The 27,857-nt window shown below is 38.1% G+C and overlaps 1 protein-coding gene across 2 annotated transcripts in view; it reads left to right on the top strand.

Moving 5' to 3' along the window:
- Positions 1 to 27,857, top strand: part of csmd3b (CUB and Sushi multiple domains 3b) — an 822,373-nt gene that overhangs the window by 694,351 nt on the left and 100,165 nt on the right. For both annotated transcript variants that reach the window (XM_062056514.1, XM_062056513.1), the window contains 16 exons: positions 4,067 to 4,180; positions 4,277 to 4,372; positions 4,452 to 4,655; positions 4,717 to 4,841; positions 6,934 to 7,030; positions 7,931 to 8,035; positions 9,143 to 9,261; positions 9,552 to 9,621; positions 11,923 to 12,039; positions 13,272 to 13,481; positions 15,373 to 15,561; positions 17,105 to 17,282; positions 22,290 to 22,435; positions 25,303 to 25,383; positions 27,040 to 27,153; positions 27,244 to 27,432. In XM_062056514.1, the coding sequence (XP_061912498.1) occupies positions 4,067 to 4,180; positions 4,277 to 4,372; positions 4,452 to 4,655; positions 4,717 to 4,841; positions 6,934 to 7,030; positions 7,931 to 8,035; positions 9,143 to 9,261; positions 9,552 to 9,621; positions 11,923 to 12,039; positions 13,272 to 13,481; positions 15,373 to 15,561; positions 17,105 to 17,282; positions 22,290 to 22,435; positions 25,303 to 25,383; positions 27,040 to 27,153; positions 27,244 to 27,432 (2,154 nt within the window). The remainder of the gene's footprint in view (positions 1 to 4,066; positions 4,181 to 4,276; positions 4,373 to 4,451; positions 4,656 to 4,716; positions 4,842 to 6,933; positions 7,031 to 7,930; positions 8,036 to 9,142; positions 9,262 to 9,551; positions 9,622 to 11,922; positions 12,040 to 13,271; positions 13,482 to 15,372; positions 15,562 to 17,104; positions 17,283 to 22,289; positions 22,436 to 25,302; positions 25,384 to 27,039; positions 27,154 to 27,243; positions 27,433 to 27,857) is intronic.

Raw genomic sequence — 27,857 nt, 5'->3', positions numbered from 1 at the left:
GCAGCCCGATATTATCGGCCGATAAATGCTTTAAATTGGAAATTATCGGTATCGGTTTCAAAAAGTAAAATTTATGACTTTTTAAAACGCCGCTGTGCGGAGTGGTACACGGACGTAGGGAGAAGTACAGAGCGCCAATAAACCTTAAAGGCACTGCCTTTGCGTGCCGGCCCAATCACAGAATTCCTACGGCTTTTCACACACACAAGTGAATGCAAGCATACTTGGTCAACAGCCATACAGGTCACACTGAGGGTGGCCGTATAAACAACTTTAACACTGTTACAAATACCCCCCCCCCCCCCCCCACACACACACACACACACACCTCAACCTCCTCATGCTTGTCCCAAATTCTAAGCTGCTGTTTTGAGGCATGTTAAAAAAAATAATGCACTTTGTGACTTCAATAATGAATATGGCAGTGCCATGTTGGCATTTTTTTCCATAACTTAAGAGTTGATTTATTTTGGAAAACCTTGTTACATTGTTTAATGCATACAGCGGGGCATCACAGCAAAATTAGGCATAATAATGTGTTAATTCCACGACTGTATATATCGGTATCGGTTGATATCAGAATCGGTAATTAAGAATTGGACAATATCGGAATATCGGATATCGGCAAAAAAGCCATTATCGGACATCTCTAGTTAGAACACATTAAAAAAATACATCCGTCGTCATGTCTTTCATAATGATTTTGAACGATGGGCACAATTTAAAAAAAAGTGAAGTTCCCCTTTAAGAAGGAAGGAAAACAACTTGTTGTCACTGCAGTATACATCCAGTATGACTCTAGTTTGTTTGAGTGATGATTTGGTATGGTGGAGTAAAACGCCAATAAAGAAATTGTCGTGTGATCTCGATTTTCACGGGACAAAAAAGATTTTTAATGAGATAATGTTAGACTCCCCAGATCAAACCTTTTTCAACCTTAGCCAAAACGCCGTGGGGATTTAATAAATGATCAAAGGATCCTAGCTCGCCATTCATTTAATTCCAGGTCAGGGTTAATCGCTGAAGTGGCACTAAAAGCCGAGGCAGGTTTTCCTCTGATGTGGCCATCTTTGATTGGTGTGTTTCTTTCAAAACAGCCTAGCAACACTTGCTTCCATGTTGGTTCCACTTTTAGACCTTCCTGTAATACAGTATGTGTTCCTGTCAACTTGAGGTTATCACAATGTTTTATGAGTACATGTATCATATCCGCCTACAATATGCTGTTAGACAGCAAGTTACCTAATTGGCTCTGACTCGCCGTCAGTAATTATTTGATATGGGCCCTAATTGTGCCCGTTGGCGTTACGTCTAAAATAGCAGCCGTCAATGGTCTCCGTCTCATTATATTTAGGAAGTGGACGTTCAGGGTGTCAACTTCATGAAGACGTGTTTGACGCGGCCTAATTATCAGACACGTTTTTCACAAACATTTTAAAAGATGAAGCTTGTGTGTTGTGTTTTTTATATCATGAAAACACCTGTGATTTGCAGTCTTAGTCGGACGGCAGCAGTTATTAGCATCAAAAAGCCTTTCAAAAGGGTGTTTTTCATTTCAGATGAGTGTGTTTAGCTCTTTACAGATTGAATGACTTCAATGCTTTCAATTTGCGTCATTTAGACATTCAATTAATTGGATAAATCAACTTTTAGCACCTATGTTGTGAACACACCGAAAGAACTCTGAAAGAGCAGACAACCCTGGTTAAAACCCAGGTTTTTTTTCTAACATTCAATTCCTAAAACCCATTCAACCCTCTTTAGTGAGCCATTTTGAAAGTATTTGTATACAATTGTTTCCCTCTGCATCTACAAAGTTTGCATTAAAAAAAAATATTTTTATTTTTTAAATAGCTAATTAGATGTGTCTAGCGATTTAATTAGATACTTTGCTCATTCTAAAACCAATACTAGTTTTTCTACTGCTAAAACTAGTATTGGTATTTTGCTAGTAAAATAAAGCCAAAACAAGCTAAATGTCTTTAACTAGATGTAGCTTATTTAGCCATTTTATTTAGTTAGCCACTGTAGATCACTTGTGACATTGCTAGTGCTAAAGCTTGATGATGATCATAAAGAAGAAAATTAGTTAATACAAAGTCATTAGATATATCTCACATTAATCTACCGTATATTACCAAATAAACGCCCTTGGGCAAATAACCGCCCATGTCCTAATACCCGCCCGGGGTCTGACCCCATTTTGTGAATTTAACCGCCTCTTCCTAATAACCGCCTATGTCCAGATAGCTGCCAATGGGCTGTTATTTGCATAATTTAGATAACAATGCTACTGGGGTTGCGTTTGCTGCAGTATTATTGTTTTGATGGTTTTATAGAGTACTTGGTACCATAATTTTATTTTTCCTGTATGCTGCTTTATATAAAACTTGGAGTACTGTAGCCTTTATTTTATTTAAGTGACAGTATTATTGTTCTGTTTTGATGGTGGGTTTTATACTTGAGTACTTGGTACCATAATTTTATTTTTCCCGGTATGCTGCTTTATTTGAAAAGTTTATTTATTTTTAGTATTGGTATTCTATTTGACAATTGTTGCACTACTGCCATGTTGAGGCCTTGTTGATCTTTTGTCTTTTGATAGCCTTAATACAGTAAAAACAGATTAAACGAGTTAATCAGATTTATTTTTAGTTAGTGAGTTAGCGAGCAAAATGAGCAAAATAAAGACAGAAGGTGTTAACCTCATTTATGGTTGCAACTCCCTGAAAAATAAATAGGGCACACTCTGTGGTGCGTTCCATTTGTACTAGGAAGTCCCGAGTTCCTAGTCAAAATTTCAACTGGAATGCCCCTCGAGGTGGGATTTCCGACTTTCTAAGTTGGAGCATTCTCACCACTCCCGAGTTGGTTTCAAAGATGTCTGTAGAGTGTAAACAAGGATCTGTGCTTCTTTAATAGCCTTCTGATTCGTTTTTGTCGCACTAAATCAGCCATTTACGATGTATTGTTGAACGTTTATATATGGTAACATTACTGGAGCGTAAACTAAATTCATTTCATGTGTTTCATACGTTCCACGTTGTTTTCTCTTCATCCACCATGTTTGAAGGTTTTAGAAAGAGTGCATATTTTCCTAAAAGTTGTTTGTATTCAGAGGAAAGCGCAAACATAGCTTTCGTGGATGTGTCCTCTGATGTGGCCATCTCGATTTCCGATTTCGTAACTGGATCGCTCACAACTCGGCTCTGACGTCGTTTCCAGCTCCAACTTCCAACTTGCTAGGTAAATGGAACGTACCATTGGTGGTTAGACCGAGCTAACCCCATTGTTCCTTTTTTCAAAAGGCAAAAAGTTACCGCGTTAAAAAGTCATTTGGAGTCAGAAAACCAGACGCTACAGTAGGTGGATAACTCTAGCTATCTAGCTAGGAGCCGTGGTGTAGCCTGTGGAGAACTGTTGTTGGGGCGGTATAGCTCGGTTGGTAGAGTGGCCGTGCCAGCAACTTGAGGGTTCCAGGTTCGAAACCCGCTTCCGCCTTCCTAGTCACTGCCGTTGTGTCCTTGGGTAAGACACTTTACCCACCTGCTCCCAGTGCCACCCACACGGGTTTAAATGTAACTTAGATATTGGGTTTCACTACGTAAAAGCGCTTTGAGTCACTAGAGAAAAGCGCTATATAAATATAATTCACTTCACTTCAGTAGAATCCATGAACTATTTTTGATTCTCACTGTAATATGGGACAAAGTACCTTTTCAGCTACATGTTTCTAAATACGGGATGATTCTGTTGTTCAAGGGGTGGCTGAGAACCCTACTCTAAATTAACTACAGTTTTTGTTTTTTTTTGTCTGCGACATAACTTTGTTTTCCTCATATCTTGCGAGCAAAATTATTCAAAGGTACAAGTTTTTTAACCTTCTTCAAAGACAAGAGTCGGATACCGTATAGCATATGCTAACAAACATGTGTTGTGCTATGCTAGCTCGGGGGATGACATGCTTTATTTAGTTATTTCCAATAGGATTTGAAGCTGAATGCAGGCGCTAACATGGAGTAATGCGATTAACCTGTCTTTTTTTATGGTTCGTCCTTGTCCCCAGTCCTCTTCGGTCAGTTTGTGCTCTTCCAGACGTCTCTAAACGACGTGGTGGAGATCTACGACGGCCCCACTCAACAGAGCACGCTGCTGTCATCTCTCTCGGGCTCACACTCCGGTAAGGATTGATGGATTAGTACGCTGATGGATGAAAAAACGTGGCGGGCCATCTGAAATAAATTACATTTTATCCTCTGGCTCGCTTTCCTTCCAGGGGAGTCGCTCCCTCTCAGTTCAGGAAATCAGATCACCGTTAAGTTCATGACAGTCGGGCCAGAAACCGCCAAAGGCTTCCACTTTGTCTACCAAGGTCAGCCTGTCAAAAAGCAGCAAATCTTATCACATTAGATTATGGGATCAATGAAAATTCGTGTCTTTTGTTTACGCAGCCGTGCCTCGGACCAGCTCTACACAGTGCAGCTCCGTGCCTGAGCCGCGTTTTGGTCGTCGCCTGGGCAACGACTTTGCGGTGGGCTCGCTGGTGCAGTTCGAGTGCAACCCGGGTTACGTCCTGCACGGTTCAGCTGCCATACGATGCGAAAGTGTGCCGGACAACCTGGCGCAATGGAACGACAGCCTACCAACATGCATCGGTAACTACATCCTTTAACTTACCTTACCTTACTTTTTCTATGCTAACATTGCGCCTTTCAGTTCCCTGCGGCGGTGCGCTAACCTCTCGTCACGGCACCATCCTGTCGCCCGGATACCCGGAACCGTATGACAACAACCAGAACTGCGTGTGGAAGGTCTCAGTGCCAGAAGGTGCCGGCATTCAGGTAAACAGCTCTATCACCTGACATTTTGTGTCATTGACTTAAAAGCTGAGCAAGCGGCACATCAGGACGGGAAGATAAGGTATTATCAGGATGACAAATGGATGGTTGGAGAGTGCGTGAGCATCCTGATAGCGTAGCTGATAGTATCTAATGCTAAGAGATAATGGCCGATTGCGCTTTCAGACAAAGATAATAAGAATGACACAAGCATGAGATCATTTCCTGTTTGTGTAGCAGTGTAGGGTGTAATTACACCTCCAGGCCAGCAGGAGTCTCACTTGCAAACAACAAATCTATTCCCACACGCTAGTTGACTTCTTGTAAAATAATTGTTTTATTTGAATTTAGAAATGTTTCCAATGTTTTAATGTATTTACTCTCATAAAATGAAGACTTCTAACGAGACTACATTTTTAATAAAATCCAGATTTTTTTTCATTAACGACTATTCAAGTACAGTACAACTTCTGACTTTTTCTCATAATATTTCCAAAAAAAATTGTATTTATGAGTCTGATTAAACAATTTTAGCAATATTTATCAGATATTAAAAATATAATTTTGAAATTTTCAAAGTTGATTCAAGTAAAATTACACCACCTACATAAAATACTGACAATAAAATAGAAATACATGTATGTCAAATGTTTAGTTGTAACATAATGACTATATTTACATAAAACATTTTGTGTAAAATGAAACTCAAATATCATGAAATCCTGACTGTATTCACGACTCTATTTAAGTGCCGCAAGACTTGTCACTTTTTCTAGTGATATTTCGACATTTTATCTTTAAAATGTTCAACATTGTATGCAATTGGGAGAAATGTTTTATCTTAATGTTTTCATTGTATTGCGAAATAGTTGTTCTTAATTGTTAATCACACAATTTTCTTCAAGTACTTCAGATTTGTTTTCTTCTAAGATTACAACTTTCCACAGAACAAAACAATAACAATATATTAAAATATGTATAATAAATATATTCATATAATTATATTTCATATTTTTTTGTTGTAACATCACAACTTTATTCCAATTTGTGTGTAAAATTATGACTTTATACTTGTAATATTAACTCAATAATTATGAAATCCTCATTCTATTATTGTACATTAGTTAGCATAAGGTTTTGATGTTGTTATTGTAAATGTTATGACTCTATTCACATTATATTCATATTTTTTTCTTAGAATATTCCAGCGTCATACATTGATAAACATGATTATGACTTAATTTCTATAGAAATGTGAGAATATGGTTTGAGTTTTAATACATACTCATCCAGAAAAAAACATTTGTATTTATAGGACACGCACAGACAGTACAGGCCAACAGTTTGGACACACTTTCTCCTCATTCAATCAACCAATCAATCAATGGGTTTTCTTTATTTTCATGACTATTTACATTGTAGATTGTCACTGAAGGCATCAAAACTATGAATGAACACATGTGGAGTTATGTACTTAACAAAAAAAGGTGAAATAACTGAAAGCTAGTTTTGTATTCTAGTTTCTTCAAAATAGCCACCCTTTGCTCCGATTACTGCGTTGCACACTCGTGGCATTCTCTTGATGAGCTTCAAGCACACCTGTGAAGTGAAAACCATTTCCGGTGACTACCTCTTGAAGCTCATCGAGAGAATGCCAAGAGTGTGCGAAAAAGTAAACAGAGCAAAGGGTGGCTATTTTGAAGAAACTAGAATATAAAACATGTTTTCAGTTATTTCACCTTTTTTTGTTAAGTACATAACTCCACATGTGTTCATTCATAGTTGTGATGCCTTCATTGACAATCTGCAATGTAAATAGTCATGAAAATAAAGACAACGCATTGAATGAGGTGTGTCCAAACTTTTGGCCTGTAAAAGATGACTATATTGAATACGCAACACGGAACAAGCCAACTAGTGTTGATTGAGACACCTGGGAGTGCCAATTATTGATCTTTTGAAGTAGAATTAGTTGTAATTAGGCTATCAATATAATTAGGAATACTCTTTTAAACTAACGATCAATTACATTAAATATAAATGACTGAATGTTCCAAGAAAGGAACAATAACTGTTGACTTTGGACACATTTCAGGTTCAAGTGGTGAGTTTTGCTACGGAGCACAACTGGGACTCTTTGGACTTCTACGATGGAGCGGACAACCACGCGCCCAGGCTGGGCAGCTATTCTGGTAAGAAGGCACGGGTAAACTTGTTTACATAAGATTCCTGGAAAAACATATGATAGCATCGCATCATGCAATTAGACCACAAAGAAAATATGCATTCCTTTTGTAATGCAGGTTTTTCTTAATCATGTGGTATGAATATTCAATCAAATGTTTAGTTGTTGGAAATTCATACATGCACACTGCAAAAGATAAATAATGTAGCACCACAAACTTAATACAGCACAGGAAACGTATTCATGAGTACTGTCATTCATCTGTTAATTATTCATAATTCATTATGGGGAGAAAATCTATATTTCTTTAATAGTGTGTCATTATAATGAACACGGTTTCTTCTGGAATGGGAAAGCTAATGAATGGCCTTCGATATAGGCAGTCAATCACATCCTTCATTGCAAGCTTTGATGTACTTTGGCCACTAAAGCAACAAAAAGGAAAGACAAACAGGGCTGCCCTCACATGTTCCCATCAAACAGGTTCTAGAATATCATTAACACAAATACGCGGCGCTGACATTTAGCACAGATGAGTAGCTTAGCGAAGGTTAGCGTTCCTTAACATGAAAGAACATCATTGAGGCAGAAACACAGTCGACTGTGACAGCTTGGCTTCTTTTTATTCCTGACTTTGTACTCTTGCCTTGCCACTCTCTAACTAGGTCAGGCCAACATTTTCGCTTTCAAATGAAACACACACCCTCAGAAAAAAAGAAAAAAAAACCCTTCCATCTTCTTCCAGAGTGGCAGCAATAAGAGAGAAAAGGATGGAAATTGATATTTGGGGTGAAGCCTTTGTTGTTGTTGCCTTTGCTATCAGATGGTCATCTCTTTGATTATGTGCGTGCATGTGTGTGTGTGTGCGTGTGTGCGTGTGTGTGCGTGTGCGTGTGTGCGATTCAAGGCACCACCATCCCGCCCCTCCTAAACAGCACATCCAACAACCTCTATCTCAGCTTCAGCTCTGACATCAGCGTCTCAGCCGCTGGATTCCACCTGGAATACACAGGTAGCATATTTATTATACATATCATACTATATATGTACACATGTAAAAAGGGAGTGATGCACAGTTAGAACATGCATTAGGGCCAAAGGTGGGAGTCACTACATACAGCAGATAGCGGTGTTGTATTTCACATATTTAGCTGTATTTTTCTTAATATATTAAACAAATATTCATTGATTCCTAATTTTGCGGTGATTTTTAAAATTGTTATTTTTACATTTTTAAATAATATAAATAGCAGTGATTCAATTTGATCACTTTTGGACTAATTAATTCCCTCTGTCTTTTAACATCAGTTGATTCTCAAGCAAAGAACTTAACTCCAAATTAAATGTTTGTTTAATAGTTGTTATTTGTTTCATATATGTAAGTGTCCATATTATAAACATATCCATTTTGTTAAATATTTTAAGTTATTTTTCCAAATGTTTAAATGTTTAATGTATTCAATATATATTTATTTGAATATATTTCTAAAAATAAAAAAAAAGATTAAAGGCACACCTTTTTAAATCAGGCTTTTTATTATTCTTTTTAAACTCTTTTTAGGGCCTTAATTATTATTATATTACATTTTTGTTCCTAATTGATTCATAATTTTCAAGAATCCATTTTTTTTTAATAAAATATTTTTTAAGCATTTTTTTTTTAAATAAATGTTTTGATAAAAACATTAAACAACTATTATTGATATGTTTAGTATTATTATTATATTTATTATTGATACATTGGCTTTCAAACATGTTTTTGGTTAATATTGTATTTTAATGTATTTGCAATTGCTCTGTAAATGTCTATCCTAAATATTGTAAAGCTGCGGTTGGGTTGGAGTTGGGGTTGCTCTATTTCTTTCATTAGATTAACATGCTGTTATTTTTGTAAATACAATTTACAAATAACATTTTTAAAAAGACGTTTTTGATTGATGTAGCAGTGATTTCATTGCATAATGGAACGCATATGCACTAACAACCCTTTTTTCTGTGAGTCTCCAAAGTTTAATTTGTTATAATTAAAAACAAAATACAAATAATAAATCATTTTTTTCAAAGGGTCTCGTGTTTGTAATTGGTTTCAGCAACCACACATGTACTATTTTTTGCTCAGCTATAGGTCTGGAGTCGTGTCCGGAGCCCCAGACTCCAAACTCCGGCATCCGACAAGGAGACAGATTCATGGTGGGCGACGTGGTGCAGTTCTCCTGCGAACAAGGATACTCTCTTCAGGCGAGCACACACATTCTTGTTACATTTATTGCATGCAAGTGTGCTGCATGTAGAAGAAAAGGTGTGTCGTCGTTAAAAGTGGCTTCTCTGATGTGGCGCTATGTGTGCTCTTTTTTTCCACACAAAGAGAAAAAGTAGGAAAAAAGTGAATCTGAGGGAAAGCTGGCTCTTTTTACAAACATTTGATATAATGCCGCTGTGCTAAATGACTCCCAAGATACATTATAAATGTTACTAATTAGGAGGAAGTGAGTGTTTTTGATAAAACTTTTATTTGTTTGTATTTGTAGGGAAACGCACATATCACCTGCATGCCTGGACCAGTGCGAAGATGGAACTATCCGGTACCTCTCTGTCTTGGTAAGTAACAGTCACACCTTGTAATATTTACAAAAAAACTAATATTTCAACTTTATTCTCTAAATAGTTCTACCTCATTCGTGGAAAATCAACTTTAGTCTCCAAATATGTGTATTGCATTTGCATTTCAATTTTTCCTCGACTTGATTATAAAAACTTTACTTTCATAAAGATAAACTATTTTTGTAAACTCATATTTTTTTTAATTAAAAATAATCACATTATCTCGTAATACTGTGTTATGCCTAAAATCTAGAGTATACCATACATTTTTTATTAAAAAAAAATGCTTACAGTATATATTTACGTGAAAAAATGTGACTTTCTAATTGTAAAATTAGTCAAATAAAGAAATGTTTATATTGTGACTTTATTTGCATCAAATTACTACTACACGTCTGTATGGTCGTAATTTTTTAAATCCATTGTTCCAGAATTCTATATTTACGACCATTATTTCAAGCAAAAATTGTGGTAAAGTTATGCCGTTATTGCCCTTATTAAGTATTTCAGAGATGTGTGAAAATGGACGAAAAAAATTTATTTTTTGTTTTAATGTATTTTCTGTAGGAGAACAAACATGACACAAACCTTCCTGTTAGAAATCCCACTGTTTATGTTATACATGCTTCACTGATGAGAGGATTTGGCAAGCACTGTTTTGTCCTACTAATTTCAGCGATCCTTGAACTCATCGTAGTTTGTTTACATGTAGAAATTTGGATCACAACCTTTTTTTTTTTCTCGTAAAAGTATGACTTTTTTCATGTAAAAATATTGTTCTTTATCATTCAATTATATATTTTTTTCTCTTAATATTTAAACTTTTTATTGTAATAATAATAATATGATTATATGCTTGTGTTAAATATCAGAATAACAGAAGTAGGAATCTTCAGGCAACTCAGAGTTCGATTCATTACTGAACCTTGGGGTGATGATTCGATTCACAATCGATTCTCGTTTTAACACGATTTTTGTGCTATATTATTTAGTTTATAAATTATAATTCAATCTTTTCAAAGCACGTTACAGGTTACAAAATCTCCTCGTGGATGCTGAGATATGACTTTTACCTGCAATATTGGACTAAAAACATTTTTTAAATTTAAATTTTTTAAATTTTATGTTAGAAAATTACAGAATGTTAATCTCATAAAAGAAAATCGAGCATCTCCAATTCAGCCCAATTCCAGTTTTACGATATTTGCATACAAATACAATACTAAAAATAAGGGGAAACAAACATTTATAAAACAAACAATATTAATAATAATAATAATGATATCAATGATAATTAATATTATGTAAAAAAAATATAATAAAAAATAATGAAAACATTTATTATAGGAAAAAAATATCACATCAAATTATTATTATTATTTTAATCAATTCTCGAAATTATGAGTCGATCGAGATAACCAAAAATCGCAATTTGGATGTGGATCGATTTTTTTTTAGCACCCCAACATAATATTTATATTTTGACTCAACACACATTACATTCTTGTAATATTCGCTTTTCTAATTTGACTGAAAGTATGACATTTATTCTTGTCAATTCACAGCAAAATTCTCAGGTCTCTCCGTATTGACATTATTCCTACAAGATTATGACTTCAATCACATAAAATGTGTACTGTTTATGCATTGATGACTTTATTTACATAAAATAATGACGTCCTTCTCATAATATTACAACACTTTTCTTGTATGGGATTAGATTCAAAGGCATCGTCATAACACATGCACAACAATAAAGTACCACAATGAGTGTTGGCATGTAACCAGAAGTGCAATAAACAACTCATTTGTGTCCTATTTCCCACCTGATGTCGTGTCCTGCAAGCGTATGCCTGCACTCCCTTTTCCATGCTTGTTGCCGTGTTCGCACATGTGTCAAGCCAAAACAATTACGCTCCTCTCCAGTTGGCCGTCCACATCCCCAAAATGATCTGATGAATAATGCAGTCCTCATGCTGCAGTAATGCACAGGAGCCTTGATTACCTACCATGAGTGTGAGTGAATTTTAAAGGCTATGGGAGGGAAATAAGTGCTCTTGCCCATGAGCTGCCACTGATGCATCCAAATTGGATGTTTATCTTTGACCTTGTGTTGCAAATTAATTGGATCTTGCGCTCGCTGCTTTTTTGCAGAGTGTTATAGTGAATCTATTTAAGACTTGATTTGCTATTCACAAATGATGCCAAGGCACTCCAAAGCTCCACTTTTTAAGCAGGCCAACTGTGTGTGTTTGTGTTGTGTTTTTGCCTCATTATGTGTTCCCTGCGTCTCTCCAGCCCAGTGTGGGGGGGCCCTGACGGACGTAAGCGGTGTCATTCTCAGTCCTGGTTACCCCGGCAACTACCCGAGCGGACTGGACTGCACATGGAGTGTCAACTTACCTGTCGGCTTTGGTAAAAAAACATTTTTCACTTTTTTCTTAGTAAAATACTATTTTTATAAAACACCACTTTGACTTGATTTTCTCCGAATGACAACATTATTCTTGTTAAATACAACGTTTAACCTTTCCTCGTACATGTGCGACAATCCACATTTATTTTGTCAATTTTTTTTCTTGCAATATTACAAATTATTTTTCTAACAATTTTTTTTTCAAGAAAATGTGTAATCTCATTTTACCCCAAAATATGACAGCTAATGTTGGAGCTATTAAAATAATACAACATTGACTTCATATGGCACCAAAGCATGATGTTATTCTTTTAAAACGTTTACCATTTCACGCATAATAATAATTTTATTATGAGCAATATGTGCATATTTTTTTTTTCTTTGAATATTGATAAGTTTCTTCCTATGTTATAAATTTAAATATATTAAATTATTAATATTGTATCTGTACTCCTTAACATGTATATTTACGACTATATTCATGTGAAAATGCGCTATATTCTTAATTGATAATAAATTCAAATGTTAAAAACAATATTTTTAATCACATTCAATCATCACTTTTTTCCCTCGATATTTTGAGAATATTATTCATTCTTATTTACTTTAAATTATTATTTACATAAAGTGTTGACTAGTTTTTTTTCTAATGTATCATTATTCATGATGAAGTAATATTTAGTAATATTTTTAGTCTGCTCTAAATTTTGTCTCACTTCCACAGGAAATTGTGTCTTTTCTCACATTATTTACTGTTTGTATTTTGCAAATAATCCTCTCGTATATGATGACTTTTTTCCACATATTCTATGACTAATATTATAATGTTCCTCGTACTTCTAATACCGTCGTCTGTCGCCACACCCCGGAGGAGACCAAACCAATCAGAGCGTACGTTTCATTATCGTGGCCACTGATTGGCTCAACCTCCGACAGCATCTAGTCCCGCCTTTACTAGTGTAAAGTTGACTATGTGGGTGTTACTTCATGTCTAAATGGCGCTCATAAAGTTAAAAATAACTTACTTAGAAGGTTTCTTATACTGGAAATATGAACATATTCAGTTTATATTTTGCAGAAATAAACTTACCACTGTAAGAGAGGGTTTACTGTAATCCTTTGAAGCCTGAAGCCTCATTACATAGTGCAGGTGTGCCTAATAAAGTGTCCTGTATCTCAGTCTGTGCTTGCAGTAAATCTAATTGCCTGAAAGTGTTGTGTTGTTCCACAGGCATTCACCTCCAGTTCATCAACTTCTCCACCGAGGCCATCCATGACTACCTGGAGATCCGTAGCGGCAACGTGGACACGGGCTCGGTCATCGACCGCTTCAGTGGTCCCGTCATCCCTAAGCCTCTGTTCAGCACCACGCACCAGACCAGCTTCTTCTTCCACAGCGACTACTCGCAGAACAAGCCCGGGTTCCACATCACGTTCCAAGGTAAACGTGACACGACTCGCTCGGGTTGCTAATCAAAGGCAAACACACAATCAAAACGGCTGCCAGTTTCCAAGTTGGCTCCTTTTAATTGGAACAAGTTATCTGACTGAAACTTCATTCCACACAACAGAAAAATAATTCCATATACACAAAATTAAAACAAAAGAAGTAAAAACTGGGTTGTGACTTTTGAAAAGTTTGCCAGAAACCACGCACGCCGTAACGATCCCTGCAGAGCGAGGGAATTCAATAATGACATTTTCTGTTTATTCTCGCTGGCAGTGGTGCCATTTTGGAAGCGACTTGGAAATCTCACAGAGATTGAGTTTGTGCAAGCTTCCTGCATTGATGTGCAAAGTGTTTAGTGAGAAAGAGAACATTGCTAATCCCACAACGGTTTGAGTTAGTTTTTCATGTGTAACTCCAGATACAGTCCATCTTCATTCTGCAACAAGAAATGAACTCTTTGCTTTCTCAGACTAAATGGCCATTATTTTGCTCAGAAATGCAATAAAGTGACAATAAACCAGGGCTGCCCAAACGTTTCCCTCTGAAGGCCACACACTGAAAAATTAAAACATGCTGGGGCTATTTTGGTATTTTTCTTTTTTTTTTCAAAACCGATACAATATAAATATTTTTTTTAACCTTTTGGGGAGCCTCCATCAAGTTTGATCCCGGGGACCCAGAAGGGTCTCAGCCATTAAAATATAAAAAAAATAAGTAGTTTTTTTTCAACGCTTGAATCTCTAGATTAACTTCAAATCTCCCTGTCTATGTAAAGTTAGATTTGTTTTTTATGTTTTATGCCCTTTTCGTTAAAGAAAACCCTGTGTTTTTTGGTAAACACACAAAATATTTAACTCAACATTTTTTTAAAAAGTGGATTATTTGATGTAAAGTAATTGGAGCCTTGAATAGGTCAATAACACATAACAACTTTGATTTAGAATTATTTAATTTTTTTGAGCAATGACCATTTAAAAAAAAAAAAATCCCACTAAAATTCTCAAGTATTTTTTGTAATAGTATTGTTACGTCGGGGTTGCATGGTTTTGCAGTGGTCGTTTCCCCATTATGTAGAAGGACGTCCGGAAGCAGCGTGCAGGTAAGATGGTGGTTTATTCCAATAAGCAGGAAAACAAGTACAAAAACTCAGACACTCGTCGAGTGTGGAGCCAAAAAACCGAGGGCGAACAGCGAGAAAGTCTTACACTAGGACAAATAATGCAAAAGCGTGGTGAAAACAGGAACCAACGTAAATGTTGCGAAGAGCGAGCAAGACTGCCAGGCAGAGTGGCGCGAGGCAGGAATAAATATCTCTATGATTAGTGACCGGGAGCAAGTGAGCGTCCCAACCACTAATCAGAGGCAGGTGACGAAAATCAGCACCCATGGCAACTAAGGAACCCAACGAGGGTGCTGAAACAGAAATAAACAATCATGACATATATGTTTTGAATGTGCTGTGGGCCTTTAAAAAATTAGCTGCAGGCCTTCAATGGCCCCCGGGCCGCACTTTTGACAACCCTGCAATAAACGTTCAATCTGTTGCTGTCACCTATCCTGCTTACAAACCCTAGAAAAGATTAAAAAAAAATAAAAATAAAAATAAAATTACAACCTTTTTTTTTAACTTGGGACTTCCTGTGGGCCGGATTTTGGATGCTGGGGGGCCGGATCTGGCCCGCGGGCTGTAGTTTGGGGACCCCTGCTTTAAAGCATAATAATTACCCTGTAGTTGAAAAACGACTCTTGTCTCAAAACCCTCTTAAGGTACCACTACATACTCTATATACATTGTATGGCTTTTAGATGTCTAATTTTGACTCTAGTGCTAAGTTACCAAATATGGCTCCCTTGGACGCTAACTTCTCCTGACATTTGGCAGCCTACCAGCTCCACAGTTGTCCCGACCCTCTGCCCTTCCGGAACGGCATCGTGATCGGCACCGACTTCAGCGTGGGGATGACTGTGTCCTTTGAGTGTCTGCCCGGATACTCTCTCATGGGAGACGCCTCGCTGACGTGTTTGCACGGAATCAGCCGCAACTGGAACCACCCGCTGCCACGATGTGAAGGTAAGTCCATCCATACACATATATAATTAATGTTTATCAGATGAGAATTGTTTTCTTTTTTACTTGTGTCGTAATTTATTTCCCCATAATTAGCTTTATCATCTCCCTGTCAGTGCTACTCTTTAATATATGCAGTTGTTAGAGGAAAACTTGCCGCATTTGTGTTTCTTTATGAATAGTTACTATAAAAATGGGACCCATAACCTCCCTGCTTGGCACTCAGCAACAAAGGGTTGGAGTTGGGGGTTAAATCACCAAAATGATTCCCGGGCGCGGCGCCGCTGCTGCCCACTGCTCCCCAGGGGGATGGGACAAATGCAGAGGACAAATTTCGCCACATCTAGTGTGTGTGTGACAATCATTGGTACTTTAATCTTTTAATCTTTAATAGAAAACAGTTGCAGGGAGCTTCGGGCCAAGCGTCTTAACTCTCTATATGACAGACCAAAGCCATTAAAGCTTCACTACTTTAGTTATTGATACTGGTTAATGAATTGCATCATATTTTTTTTTGTTCTTACTTAACTTTTATGTAATAGTTTTTTTTTTCTTTCCAAACGACTTAAAATAAAGCACTTAAAATACTTAAATTATTATTAAATACATTTAATTAAAATATTTGTAATTTATTTCCCTAATAACTATTTGTTCCAAGTTGTTTTCATTATTGTATTCCAGCTATGTTATTTTTAACAGAAAATTCATTAAAACTTGATAATTATTATTGCATAATTTGTTTTCATCTAATTTTCCAAATAATTTTGCTTTATTGACTTTATTACTTCTTTTTGTCCTATTTTTTGACATTATTCTATTTCATGATTGTTTTTATTGCTAGAACACATTGTTGATTCTGGTTATTGAATTGCATCATATGTAGTATGTACTACTCTACATATTTTGTATTACTATTTAAAATGATTTTGTCTTTTTAACATAAGTGTATTGTATTACATTTTTATCAATTAAAACACTAATTCAAATAGTTAATTATTAGGATTGTAATAAATCACATGTTTCTTTATTTATATTATGTATTACTATCAGTACTACTTTTGGTTTTTAAACTGTTTTTTTTTACATTCTTTTATTATTAAATTGATATTGCTAAGATTGTAGTCTTGCCTTTGTAGTAATGGTGTTGTTGATATTCCTACAATTAGCTCTGTTATCTCACTTTCAGCACTACTGCTTAATATGCACAGTAGTTTAATTCCTTCCTGACAAATTTCTATTATGACTGTGATATTGGAACCTGGAATAAAAGCGGAAATAATAGCGAATGCAATTAAGACGGAGGGTGACCTGTAACTCATCAGATACTTCTTTTTTTAACAAGTGTTATTACATGGCTGCAGCTAATTGTGGGTGTATAATGTTCCCTCTGGTGTATCTTTGTGGTGCTGAACTCCAAAGCAGAGCAGTACAATTAAAATAAAGAGGAGATTCACTGATTACAGTCTAATTTATTAAAAGTGTTCATTTATTTCCCACCGGTTTGATTTAGTCATACTTAGCTCTCTTTTGTGTGTGATTCTCACAGCTCTGTGTGGTGGAAACATCACATCATTAAATGGAACCATCTACTCACCCGGTCACCCCGAGGAATACCCCAATTTCCAGGACTGTGTTTGGAGTGTGAGGGTTCCACCCGGACACGGGATTTACATCAACTTCACTGTCCTCAGCACGGAGCCCATATATGACTACATCACTGTCTGGTAGGTGCCATTGCTTGCCATACTAATGGTTTTGTTTATTTTAGACACCCTTACCAAGTAACATCAGATGTCTTCACTTGCGTATTCTCGAAAAAGAGTACAAATAAACACAAGTTTCTTATTCCGCACTGTGCCGCATAAAATCGTAATCCTGTCACTTGAATCAAAATCTACTTTTAGTGCTGGAAGACACTTTTTTAGTGGGGCTAATTCTGATTATGTTTCATGGACCACCTTAAGAACTGCATGAACTACAACATGCCTCATGGTGGTGACTTAGTCAAAGGCCTACTGAAATGAATTTTTTTTATTTAAACGGGGGTATCAGATCCATTCTATGTGTCATACTTGATCATTTCGTGATATTGCCATATTTTTGCTGAAAGGATTTAGTAGAGAACATCGACGATAAAGTTCGCAACTTTTGGTCGCTGATAAAAAAGACCTGCCTGTACCGGAAGTAGCGTGACGTCGCAGGTTGAAAGGCTCCTCACATTTCCCCATTGTGTACACCAGCAGCGAGAGCGATTCGGACCGAGAAAGCGACGATTACCCCATTAATTTGAGCGAGGATAAAAGATTAATGGATGAGGAACGTAAGAGTGAAGGACTAGAGTGCAGTGCAGGACGTATCTTTTTTCGCTCTGACCGTAACTTAGGTACAAGGGTTCATTGGATTCCACACTTTCTCCTTTTTCTATTGTGGATCACAGATTTGTATTTTAAACCACCTCGGATACTATATCCTCTTGAAAATGAGAGTCGAGAACGCGAAATGGACATTCATAGTGACTTTTATCTCCACGACAATACATCGGCGAAGCACTTTAGCTACGGAGCTAACGTGATAGCATCGGGCTTAACTGCATATAGAAACAAAAGAAATAAACCCCTGACTGGAAGGATAGACAGAAAATCAACAATAGTATTAAACCATGGACATGTAACTACACGGTTAATGCTTTCCAGCCTGGCGAAGCTTAACAATGCTGTTGCTAACGACGCCGTTGAAGCTAACTTAGCTACGGGACCTCGTCAGAGCTATGATAAAAACATTAGCGCTCCACCTACACCAGCCCTCATCTGCTCATTAACACCCGTGCTCACCAGCGTTCCAGCGATCGACGGAGCGACGAAGGACTTCACCCGATCATCGATGCGGTAGGCGGCTAGCGTCGGATAGCGCGTCTGCTATCCAAGTCAAAGTCCTCCTGGTTGTGTTGCTGCAGCCAGCCGCTAATACACCGATCCCACCTACAACTTTCTTCTTAGCAGTCTTCATTGTTCATTAAACAAATTGCAAAAGATTCACCAACACAGATGTCCAGAATACTGTGGAATTTTGCGATGAAAACAGAGCTGTTTGTATTGGATACAATGGTGTCCGAATATTTCTGTTTCAACGATTGACGTCACGCGCATACGTCATCATACATAGACGTTTCCAACCGGAAGTTTTGCGGGAAATTTAAAATTGCACTTTATAAGTTAACCCGGCCGTATTGGCATGTGTTGCAATGTTAAGATTTCATCATTGATATATAAACTATTAGACTGCGTGGTCGGTAGTAGTGGGTTTCAGTAGGCCTTTAATGTATAAAAATAAAGTATCTTTAGAATATCCTATGTTTTCGTATTTGGTTATTATTGCAAGTGTGTTTGCACAGGTGTATTGTTTGGGTGGACCAGGGATATTCAACTAAATAGTTTTGGGGGCCACATTTCCAGAAAGCTAAGGACCTCAGCGGTCAGATTTTTCCCTTCACTATTAATCTTGTTTTGTATATTCCGAAGAACCAGTGTCCTTTACAGTAGACATTTGATTTTGGTCGATTTATTTTGTCAGAGTTACAGGAGCGCTTTGCTGTTTTTAAGGATCTTCTGCACAAAAGCTAGTCAAAGATCATCTCTATGACAGCATCCTAGTGTTTTTAAAAACTGCTCCCCAAATGTGAGTCTCTCACAAACTTTTTTAAACACATATGCCATCAGTTAAATAGACCAAATGAAGAAAAAGAGAGGACTTAAAATGGAATCTTGAGGAACACCACTAGTATAACTAAAGAAGTTGAACAAATGACTAGAGACTGCATCTGAAGTAAACAACACCTCAGTTACATGAATCCCATTACGAAAAAAATGTGTAAGTGCCAAAAAGGAGAGGACCTAAAGGGCTGCCTTGAGGCACGCCTCAGTGATGTAAATCTCAAGTTTGAACCCCAGTGTTCTATGTTTGCCAGCAAGATTAAAAAATAATCTACCAATGTGTTTACAATGGTCATAGTTCCTCTACACAACAGGAGCATTCTTGTGTATTTACGATTTTGCTGCAAAAATGTTTGTCGCACAAGGTTTAAACTAAACTCGCCAATTGAATAGGCTTGGGGTAGACGGTCTATCCAATGTGTATGAGTAGTCGCCGCATTTAAAAGACACCTTATTGCGAACTGTGCTGCATAAAATCGGATTCATGTCACTTGAACCCTGTAACGTGAATCCAGCTTTAGTATCTACATCAGTTTTTTGTTCAGCTTATAGTGTTTACATTTTATGGAACATGCCAATAACTACATAAAACAACTACATTCCGCTACGGTACGGTACGCAAGTGACATCATGCATTGACAACACATACTGTAAGAAATAATAGTTAATGTGTAATAATGTAGCATATACAGACGATACAATTAATTATTTATGTTTTAACGTTTGATTTTAGCTACCAGTGTCTTTTACTTAGCACGGGTGTGTTTGGGTAGACAGTATTTATACCCGATCTGTATGATTTGTACAGTAAGGAAAGGATTAATTCATTTCTGAGTCTCGCATGAGAGGAATGTTGGGGAGAGGGGAGGGGAGTTTAATCGTTTTGTTATGCAGTCTACTAAAAATGATGGAAAGCGCCACTCTGCAACTGATGATGTGGTTAAAGTTGGAAGTGCCACAAAACACATTTTAAGATATTCAACAATCTACTGCCATCTGGAAGATAAAGTGGATAGTGAACCCCCACCCCCCATTAACCATCATGTTTCATGCATCAGGTAAACGGCGACAAATAGAAGCATTTGAACTCCCTTCCAACTGTATCTAACGTAATACAGCTGTTCTGAACTGTGCCCCGTGCAATCATGTCACCTGAACAAGTTAGTTCAAATCCATTCTTAAACATGAACAAAACCACATGACCACACAATCTAATCCTGTCTGCAGTCCACCTAGTCCATTTTGCAAATTGCTTACTACGAAGATCGTCCGTTGCTAAGTGTACAAATGACTAAAATCACATAGAAAGGAATGCGTCTGTACAGCGCCTCTCAGCAGGGAGCACCATTTCCACCGTGGGGGTGCCATTTTCATAGCGGCCCTTCTCTGGTCCAGCACCAGAAGAACCTGACAGTTTAAATGCTAATTAGTCTCCTACCCGGAGAGCTACGGGCAGGGTTGTAGGAATGATCATGTATGTCACACACGTTGTCAAGTCGATGCGTTTGCAGTTAACAGCGATGATGGAGACCGCTGAGACCACCTAATGTGGATCAGAGGAGGCTAACCCTGATGACTTCTCTTCCTTTATCAGGTGTAATTAGCCTCATCCAAAGTCACTCAAACAGCAGGAAATTACAATTTTTTAAATCATGTACTGTGGGGGCTCTATTAGTAAATTCAACTCCTGCAGTTCAGTCTCACCCGGTCTGACCTGGGAGTTGACAGATAACTTCCTGTCTTGCTCGATATGCTAGTGCTACCCTTTTTGGTTCAAAACGAATTACCCTTCACACCAATGGCATTTTAAAAGTACCTCTTCTCGAAAACACCAATGCAACAAAGAGACAGGTTGCGGCATTTTAGCCCATCGGAAAAGTTACTTCCGGAAAAGTCACATTAGTGACATTAGCAAATAGGAATAGAAAGGATTAACACTTTTTCAGCTGAATTGCTGATGAAAATGTATATCATTTGGGTTATCTGCTGAATCGCCACACAATTTGGCTCACATCCTTGGGGGCGGACAAGCACATGTCGGTTGAATTTGAGCAGGATTGGTTGAAAAACATGGCTGCCATCAACCAAAATCTTTTACTAATTACAAATAATTCTCCATAAATCATTTAATATTTGTTAGGGCTGCTAAAAGAAAACAATTATCTGAATCGGTATTTTTATTCATTCTTATTCAATCTTAATTGACTCGCAAATTTTACAATGTTCTTTTTTTAATAAATGTTTTAAAAGCCAAATATGTGCTTACTCGATGGGTATGTCATATGTCAGGAGCCAAGAGGACCTTTCGTAACCTGTAACCTTATTTGAAAAGGTTTTGTTATCATCTTTATCACAAATAATATATTGCGAGAATTGGTTTGAAGCGAGAATCGTGTTCAATCGAGAATTGATTCTGAATCGATTCGTCAATCCAAGAATAGGAATCGAATTGTCAGTTTTTGTATGATTTCCATCTCTACTATTTGTCACAGATATCCAACTTTGAGGATATCTGTATTATGTTTATTCTGGAATGTCTTACAACAATCACAAATGTCCCCTAATTTTTCCACATATATAATGTTTTTTTTAAGGTATATCTACTGAGAACCAGCATTCTCTACATTTGCGTTGGTTTGTTTCTTTTGTCTGAGTTATAAGTTTCATCTGCAAATGTAAACGCAGAGGACGCTGGTTGTTAACAGGATGTAGGTAGCGTCCAAGTAAGTAGACATACTGTAACAGTATATTATCGTATGTGTGCCTTGTCTTTGTGCTTTAGTATTTTTGGCACCATTCTTACAAAGGCACTTTATCTCCATTTGGAGGTGGTGTAGGACTTTCCAGCTTTGGTGTTGTAAAATACCATCAAAGCTCTATCTTTGACAACAAATGACCGCTTAATGAGAGCAGTAACTTACTTGAGTGTCCTCTCTGGCCATTCTTCAAAGAAGTAGATATGTCCCAAATTTGTAGGACACGGCTGAGTTAGGTTTTTTTTCATTCCTTTTTCCCCTGCAGGGACGGTCCTGACCAATCATCCCCACAGATTGGCCAATTCAGCGGAAACACAGCTCTGGAGTCCGTCTATTCAACCTCCAACATCATCCTTATTAAATTCCACTCAGACTTCTCTGGAGCTGGATTCTTTGTTTTGAGCTACCACGGTAAGATGGCACACTTGATGGACATTTGATGATATGTTCCTAATATGTCATCGGGAAAGCATAGTATACTATTTGAAGCAATACAGAACAGGCTGTACCTCCAGTTTCCATATACACGTATAACGCAGATTGACATGGCAGAAAACTTGCCCAAGTTAGTTGTTGCTAGTTGTTACAACCATATCAATTCCCAGATAATGGGAATTGGTTTGATTGATTGATTGATTGAAACTTTTATTAGTAGGTTGCACAGTGAAGTACATATTCCGTACAATTGACCACTAAATGGTAACACCCGAATAAGTTTTTCAACTTGTTTAAGTCGGGGTCCACTTAAATGGTACTGTATCGATTGAAATGTGAAAGTTACCCATCTTCAGTCAATCAATCAACATTTACTTTGTATAGCACTTTTCATACATATACAATGTAGCACACAGTGTTTTACATATAAATATTTAAAAAACAGTAAGTCAGGCCCCCCTCTCATAAACCCCCATTTCCTTCCACAACACACATGCACACGTAATAAAAGTATTGTAAAAAACATGCGGCTGAGCACGGAGGAACCAGGGGAGAAAACACTATCTGAGGGAGCCGAGTACACCAGGAGGTGCATGATGGCGGGCCATTACCACAATGACTCTGACACTGGGCACACAGCGAGGAACCCATGAGCCAGAGCCAGAGCAGCCGCCGCAAATCAGAGCCCCTAGTGCAGAAGGCATTGGGGGCAGCGCCCTGTAATGATTGTTGTTAGGCAATGTTTTACTTTGTAACCTCATACACAAAACACGTTTTAACTAGAGATGTCCGATAATATCGGACTGCCGATATTATCGGCCGATAAATGCTTTAAAATGTAATATCGGAAATTATCGGTATAGGTTTCAAAAAGAAAAATGTATGACTTTTTAAAAAACGCCGCTGTACGGAGTGGTACACGGACGTAGGGAGAAGTACAGAGCAGTTGCGTCTCCCAGTCATACTTGCCAACCCTACCGATTTTCCCGGGAGACTCCCGAATTTCAGTGCCCCTCCCGAAAATCTCCCGGGGCAACCATTCCCCCGAATTTCTTCCGATTTCCACCCAGACAATTATATTGGCCGCGTGCCTTAAGGGCACTGCCTTTGCGTGCCGGCCCAATCACATAATATCTACGGCTTTTCACACACACAGTGTGCAAGCATACTTGGTCAACAGCCATACAGGTCACACTGAGGGTGACGGTATAAACAACTTTAACACTGTTACAAATATGTGCCACACTGTGAACCCACACCAAACAAGATTGGCAAACACATTTCGGGAGAACATCCGCACCGTAACACAACATAAACAGAACTTAAAAAATACCCAGAACCCCTTGCAGCACTAACTCTTCCGGGACGCTACAATATACACCCCCCGCTACAACCCCTACCAATCCCCCACCCCACCTCAGCCCCCTGTCCCCCGAACCCCGCCCACCTCAAACCTCCTCATGCTCTCGCCAAGCTGCTGTTTTGAGGCGTGTTAAAAAAATGTATGCACTTTGTGACTTCAATAATAATAAATATGGCAGTGCCATGTTGGCATTTTTTTCCATAACTTGAGTTGATTTATTTTGGAAAAACTTTGTACATCGTTTAATGCATCCAGCGGGGCATCACAACAAAATTAGGCATAATAATGTGTTAATTCCACGACTATATATCGGTTGATATCAGAATCGGTAATTAAGAGTTGGACAATATCGGAATATCGGATATCGGCAAAAAAGCCATTATCGGACATCTCTAGTTTTAACCAATTAAAAATATATATATACTGTATCCCTTGACGACACCATACCAGCAACCATTGATTTTACCTCAGAATGGTCCATCATTATTTCATGCATGTACATTGGAACCTCAATGTAAGAACTCCTAGAACATGGTTCGTACATTGAAATGTCCGTATAGTGAAGGATAGTCCCCACGCCCCGCGTGTACTGTATTGAACAGGAAGTGATGTCATCAAAATGGCAGCGCCCTTAAGCTTCCAGCAGCACACGGACTGAATGAATGAATCAAGCATTAGCAGACCGAGACATGGTTCGCTCACAGAGGCCTATTTGGTTCAATCTTAAGGTTCGTAAACCGAAAAGTTTGCAAATAGAGTGGTTAATAACTTGAAGTTCCACTGTATATTGTTATATCTTTGACTCCCTATCTAGGCAGCAGTGAACTCATACTAAGGGTATGTTTTAGAGTTTTATTTATTTTAGCTGGATCAAGAACTGGGGTGGACCCATATGTGGCCCATATACCACTTTGTATATAAAGGAGTTGGATGATGAGGTCGAGGGCGAAAGATTGAGAAAGCTGATGTGACTCGGAAGCGGCTATGAGGATGAGATTAGTGAGATCAATGGCTGCTCTTAAGGATCCTCACATGCACACTCACATAGTGCATAGTGCATGCACACAAACTTAGTGCGTTTCGGTATGAAGGAGTGGCGGCAGATACGTATTGGCATGTCTCATTTTCATAGTCAATTTCATCTTGACTTATAGCCCTAAGCTCTCCTTCTCTCTTGCCGGGTTACTATGTGATCACGCCGTTCTACGGTCATGCGGCGTTATCGATTACAGCCTTTCAGCGCCGGTGGCTGGTGCCGTTTTATGATTCAAGACGGGTTGTGTATTTGTGTAGCTACTCTAGCTTTTGCTGACCTAACCATGCGTTCTCAAGGAGTTCAATTGCAATAAGGCGAGGTTAACCTAAACGAATAAAGCATAATAGATGGAGCAATGCATGCCACATTTTTATTTTATTTTTATTTTTTTTACCGTGTCTTCTCTCTTTTTCGGCCTCCTGTGCCGTGTCGTCTGTCTCCCAGCCTACCAATTAAGGGTGTGCCAGCCCCCCGCAGAAGTGCCCAACGCTGACATGCTGATGGAGGACGGTGAGCTGGAGATAGGTGAGCTGTCTGCGTGCCTCTAGACATGTCATTGTGATGGAGGCTGCAAATGAGACACGCGCAGCACCTCAGGTCACCCTCTCTGAAGTCTACCAAAGACAATTTACTTTATAAGGAGACACACACAGACAGTCGAAACATTAGGTACACCTTCCCAAGAGCTGTATCTAAATTTAGCACTACATCATACAGATAGTGCTTCGATTGAGTTCTCTTTCATATAGATACAAATTGTTACTATAATATGACATATGGTGTCGAAAATATTTATTCTGTTCCAGAGTCAAAGTGGAGATTTTACAAGACAAAGATCAATCAGTACATGTAAAAATGTCAAAATGTCTTGCAAACATTCTCGCCGCATGAATAGAACGTGAAAAAAAAGCCTCACTTGTGTCATGCAGGTGTAAAAAGAAGTCAGCTACTAATAATGGTATGAATAAACAATAGTGAAACCTAAAGTACCCAATAAGCCTGTCGTGGTTTTACGAGGTTGATGTTGGCGTGACCTCAGGATGCAGAGTTGTTAGGCAAAGTGCAGGCAGAAGGTCATTTAATTAGGTACCAGACATAAGAAAGATGATGCAGGTTGAGCATGAACTCAGGAATCAACAGATCCCTGTGGCATTCAGAAGACAGTGAACCTGCATCTTGAGGGGTACTAAGTGAAAGTCGAGCCTCCTAATTGCTATCCTGGAACAAGTGAAGAGAACAGCACTAAGAAATAGCCTTGCAGAAAAACCATACAAACAGGATGTAGAACAAAAGTTAGGGCGCTAGACAGGAAGAAACACTCAACAAAGGTAAAACAACATCGAACCCAGACACTGCCACGCAGACCGTGACAAAGTCTGTCCTAAGAGATTATAATGTATTAAGTATGTGTTAAGTAATGTTTTAAAGTTCGGTCAGTAAATGTTGACAACACACTGTCTCGCTGCGAACATTAACAATCAAACAGATTTTTAATATCTGCTTGTATTTTTACGAAACTGTGCTTTGTTATTAACTTTTGAATTGTCACGCATGCGTAAAAATAAACTTAACCCATGTAAAACTTAAAAACTAAATTACAGCCTCCCTTTTGATAACAAGTGATGTACAGTATAGCAGCTAGCCGTTTACTAGAGCTGCTAATTTTGGTTAATGACCTGAACTTTTGATTTTTTTCTTTGACTTTTGAGGCATTTTTTCCCCCAAACTTCTGGTTGTATTTAAGGAGCTAAATTATATTGTGTTTTGGAATTTGCACAATTGCAAACTACATAGAAAAAACACTGTTTTTATACATCTCTTGTATTGTCTTATTAAAAAGTGTAGTGCAGCGGTTCTCAAACTCGTTTCACCAAGTTCCTCCTCAGAAAAAACTTGGTTATCCAAGTAGTAGGTAGTAAGTATTCATTAAAAACAAAGCAGAGGTTGTATTTACATATATTTAATCATTTTGGCCACCGTAACATTACACAAAGTTTGAAAAGTAACACTATGTTTGAATATTGGAAAATAAAACACTGTACTTTAATAAAGTGGTTCTTTGGCATACCACTCGACAGAGCCAGCGTACCACGGTTTGAGAATCACTGGTGAAGTGGTTGTTATAGTAGTCATTACTTTACTCCCCCCTTACTTGACATGTCTTCCTATGCTGGTCTCTAGGTGACATCATCAGGTACAGGTGCCATCCTGGGTTCTCATTGGTGGGAAGTGAGATTCTAACCTGCCGCCTGGGAGAGAGGCTACAGATGGATGCACTGCCTCCGACCTGCCAAGGTCTGCTTGAGTTTATCCATTTTTTTTTTTTTTTTTTTTTTTAAAGAACATGTCAGTAAAAGCTGGATGTGCTATTTATTTTTTCTCCAGTCCAATGCCCCGCCCATGACGTACGATACGACTCGACGGGTGTGATCCTCAGCCCGGGTTGGCCTGGGAGCTATCCCAATCTCCAGATGTGTTCCTGGAGCGTTACGGTGGAGAAGGGATACAACGTGACCATCACGTTTGAGAGTTTCCACTCCGACAGGGAGTTTGACGTCTTGGAGATTTTCGATGGTAAAGCAAAAATTCTTAATAGGAAAAACATGGCTGCTTTTATTTCAGGGACAAATATATTGGGACACCCACATCACAGTGTATTGCTGGGGATTTGTGTCCATTTGTGAGGTCAGAAGTCATTGATATCTCGCTCTGCTGTAGTCTTAATTGAACTTGTTGTGTGCAGTGGGAACAGCGTGGCCGTGCCAGCAACCTGAAGGTTCCTGGTTCGATCCCCGGCTTCCACCATCCTAGTCACGTCCGTTGTGTCCTTGCTCCTGATGGGTCGTGGTTAGCTCCCGTCATCAGTGTTTGAATGGGTGAATGTGGAAATAGTGTCAAAGTGCTTTGAGTACCTTGAAGGTAGAAAAGCAATATACGAGAGTAACCCATTTAACATAAAAGGGTTTTTCTTCCATGTACGCACATCACCATCTTATAGT

Source organism: Entelurus aequoreus, linkage group LG08 (genome assembly GCF_033978785.1).
Source record: "Entelurus aequoreus isolate RoL-2023_Sb linkage group LG08, RoL_Eaeq_v1.1, whole genome shotgun sequence".
NCBI classification, from domain to species: domain Eukaryota; kingdom Metazoa; phylum Chordata; class Actinopteri; order Syngnathiformes; family Syngnathidae; genus Entelurus; species Entelurus aequoreus.
This window is presented reverse-complemented; position numbering and strand designations above follow the sequence as displayed.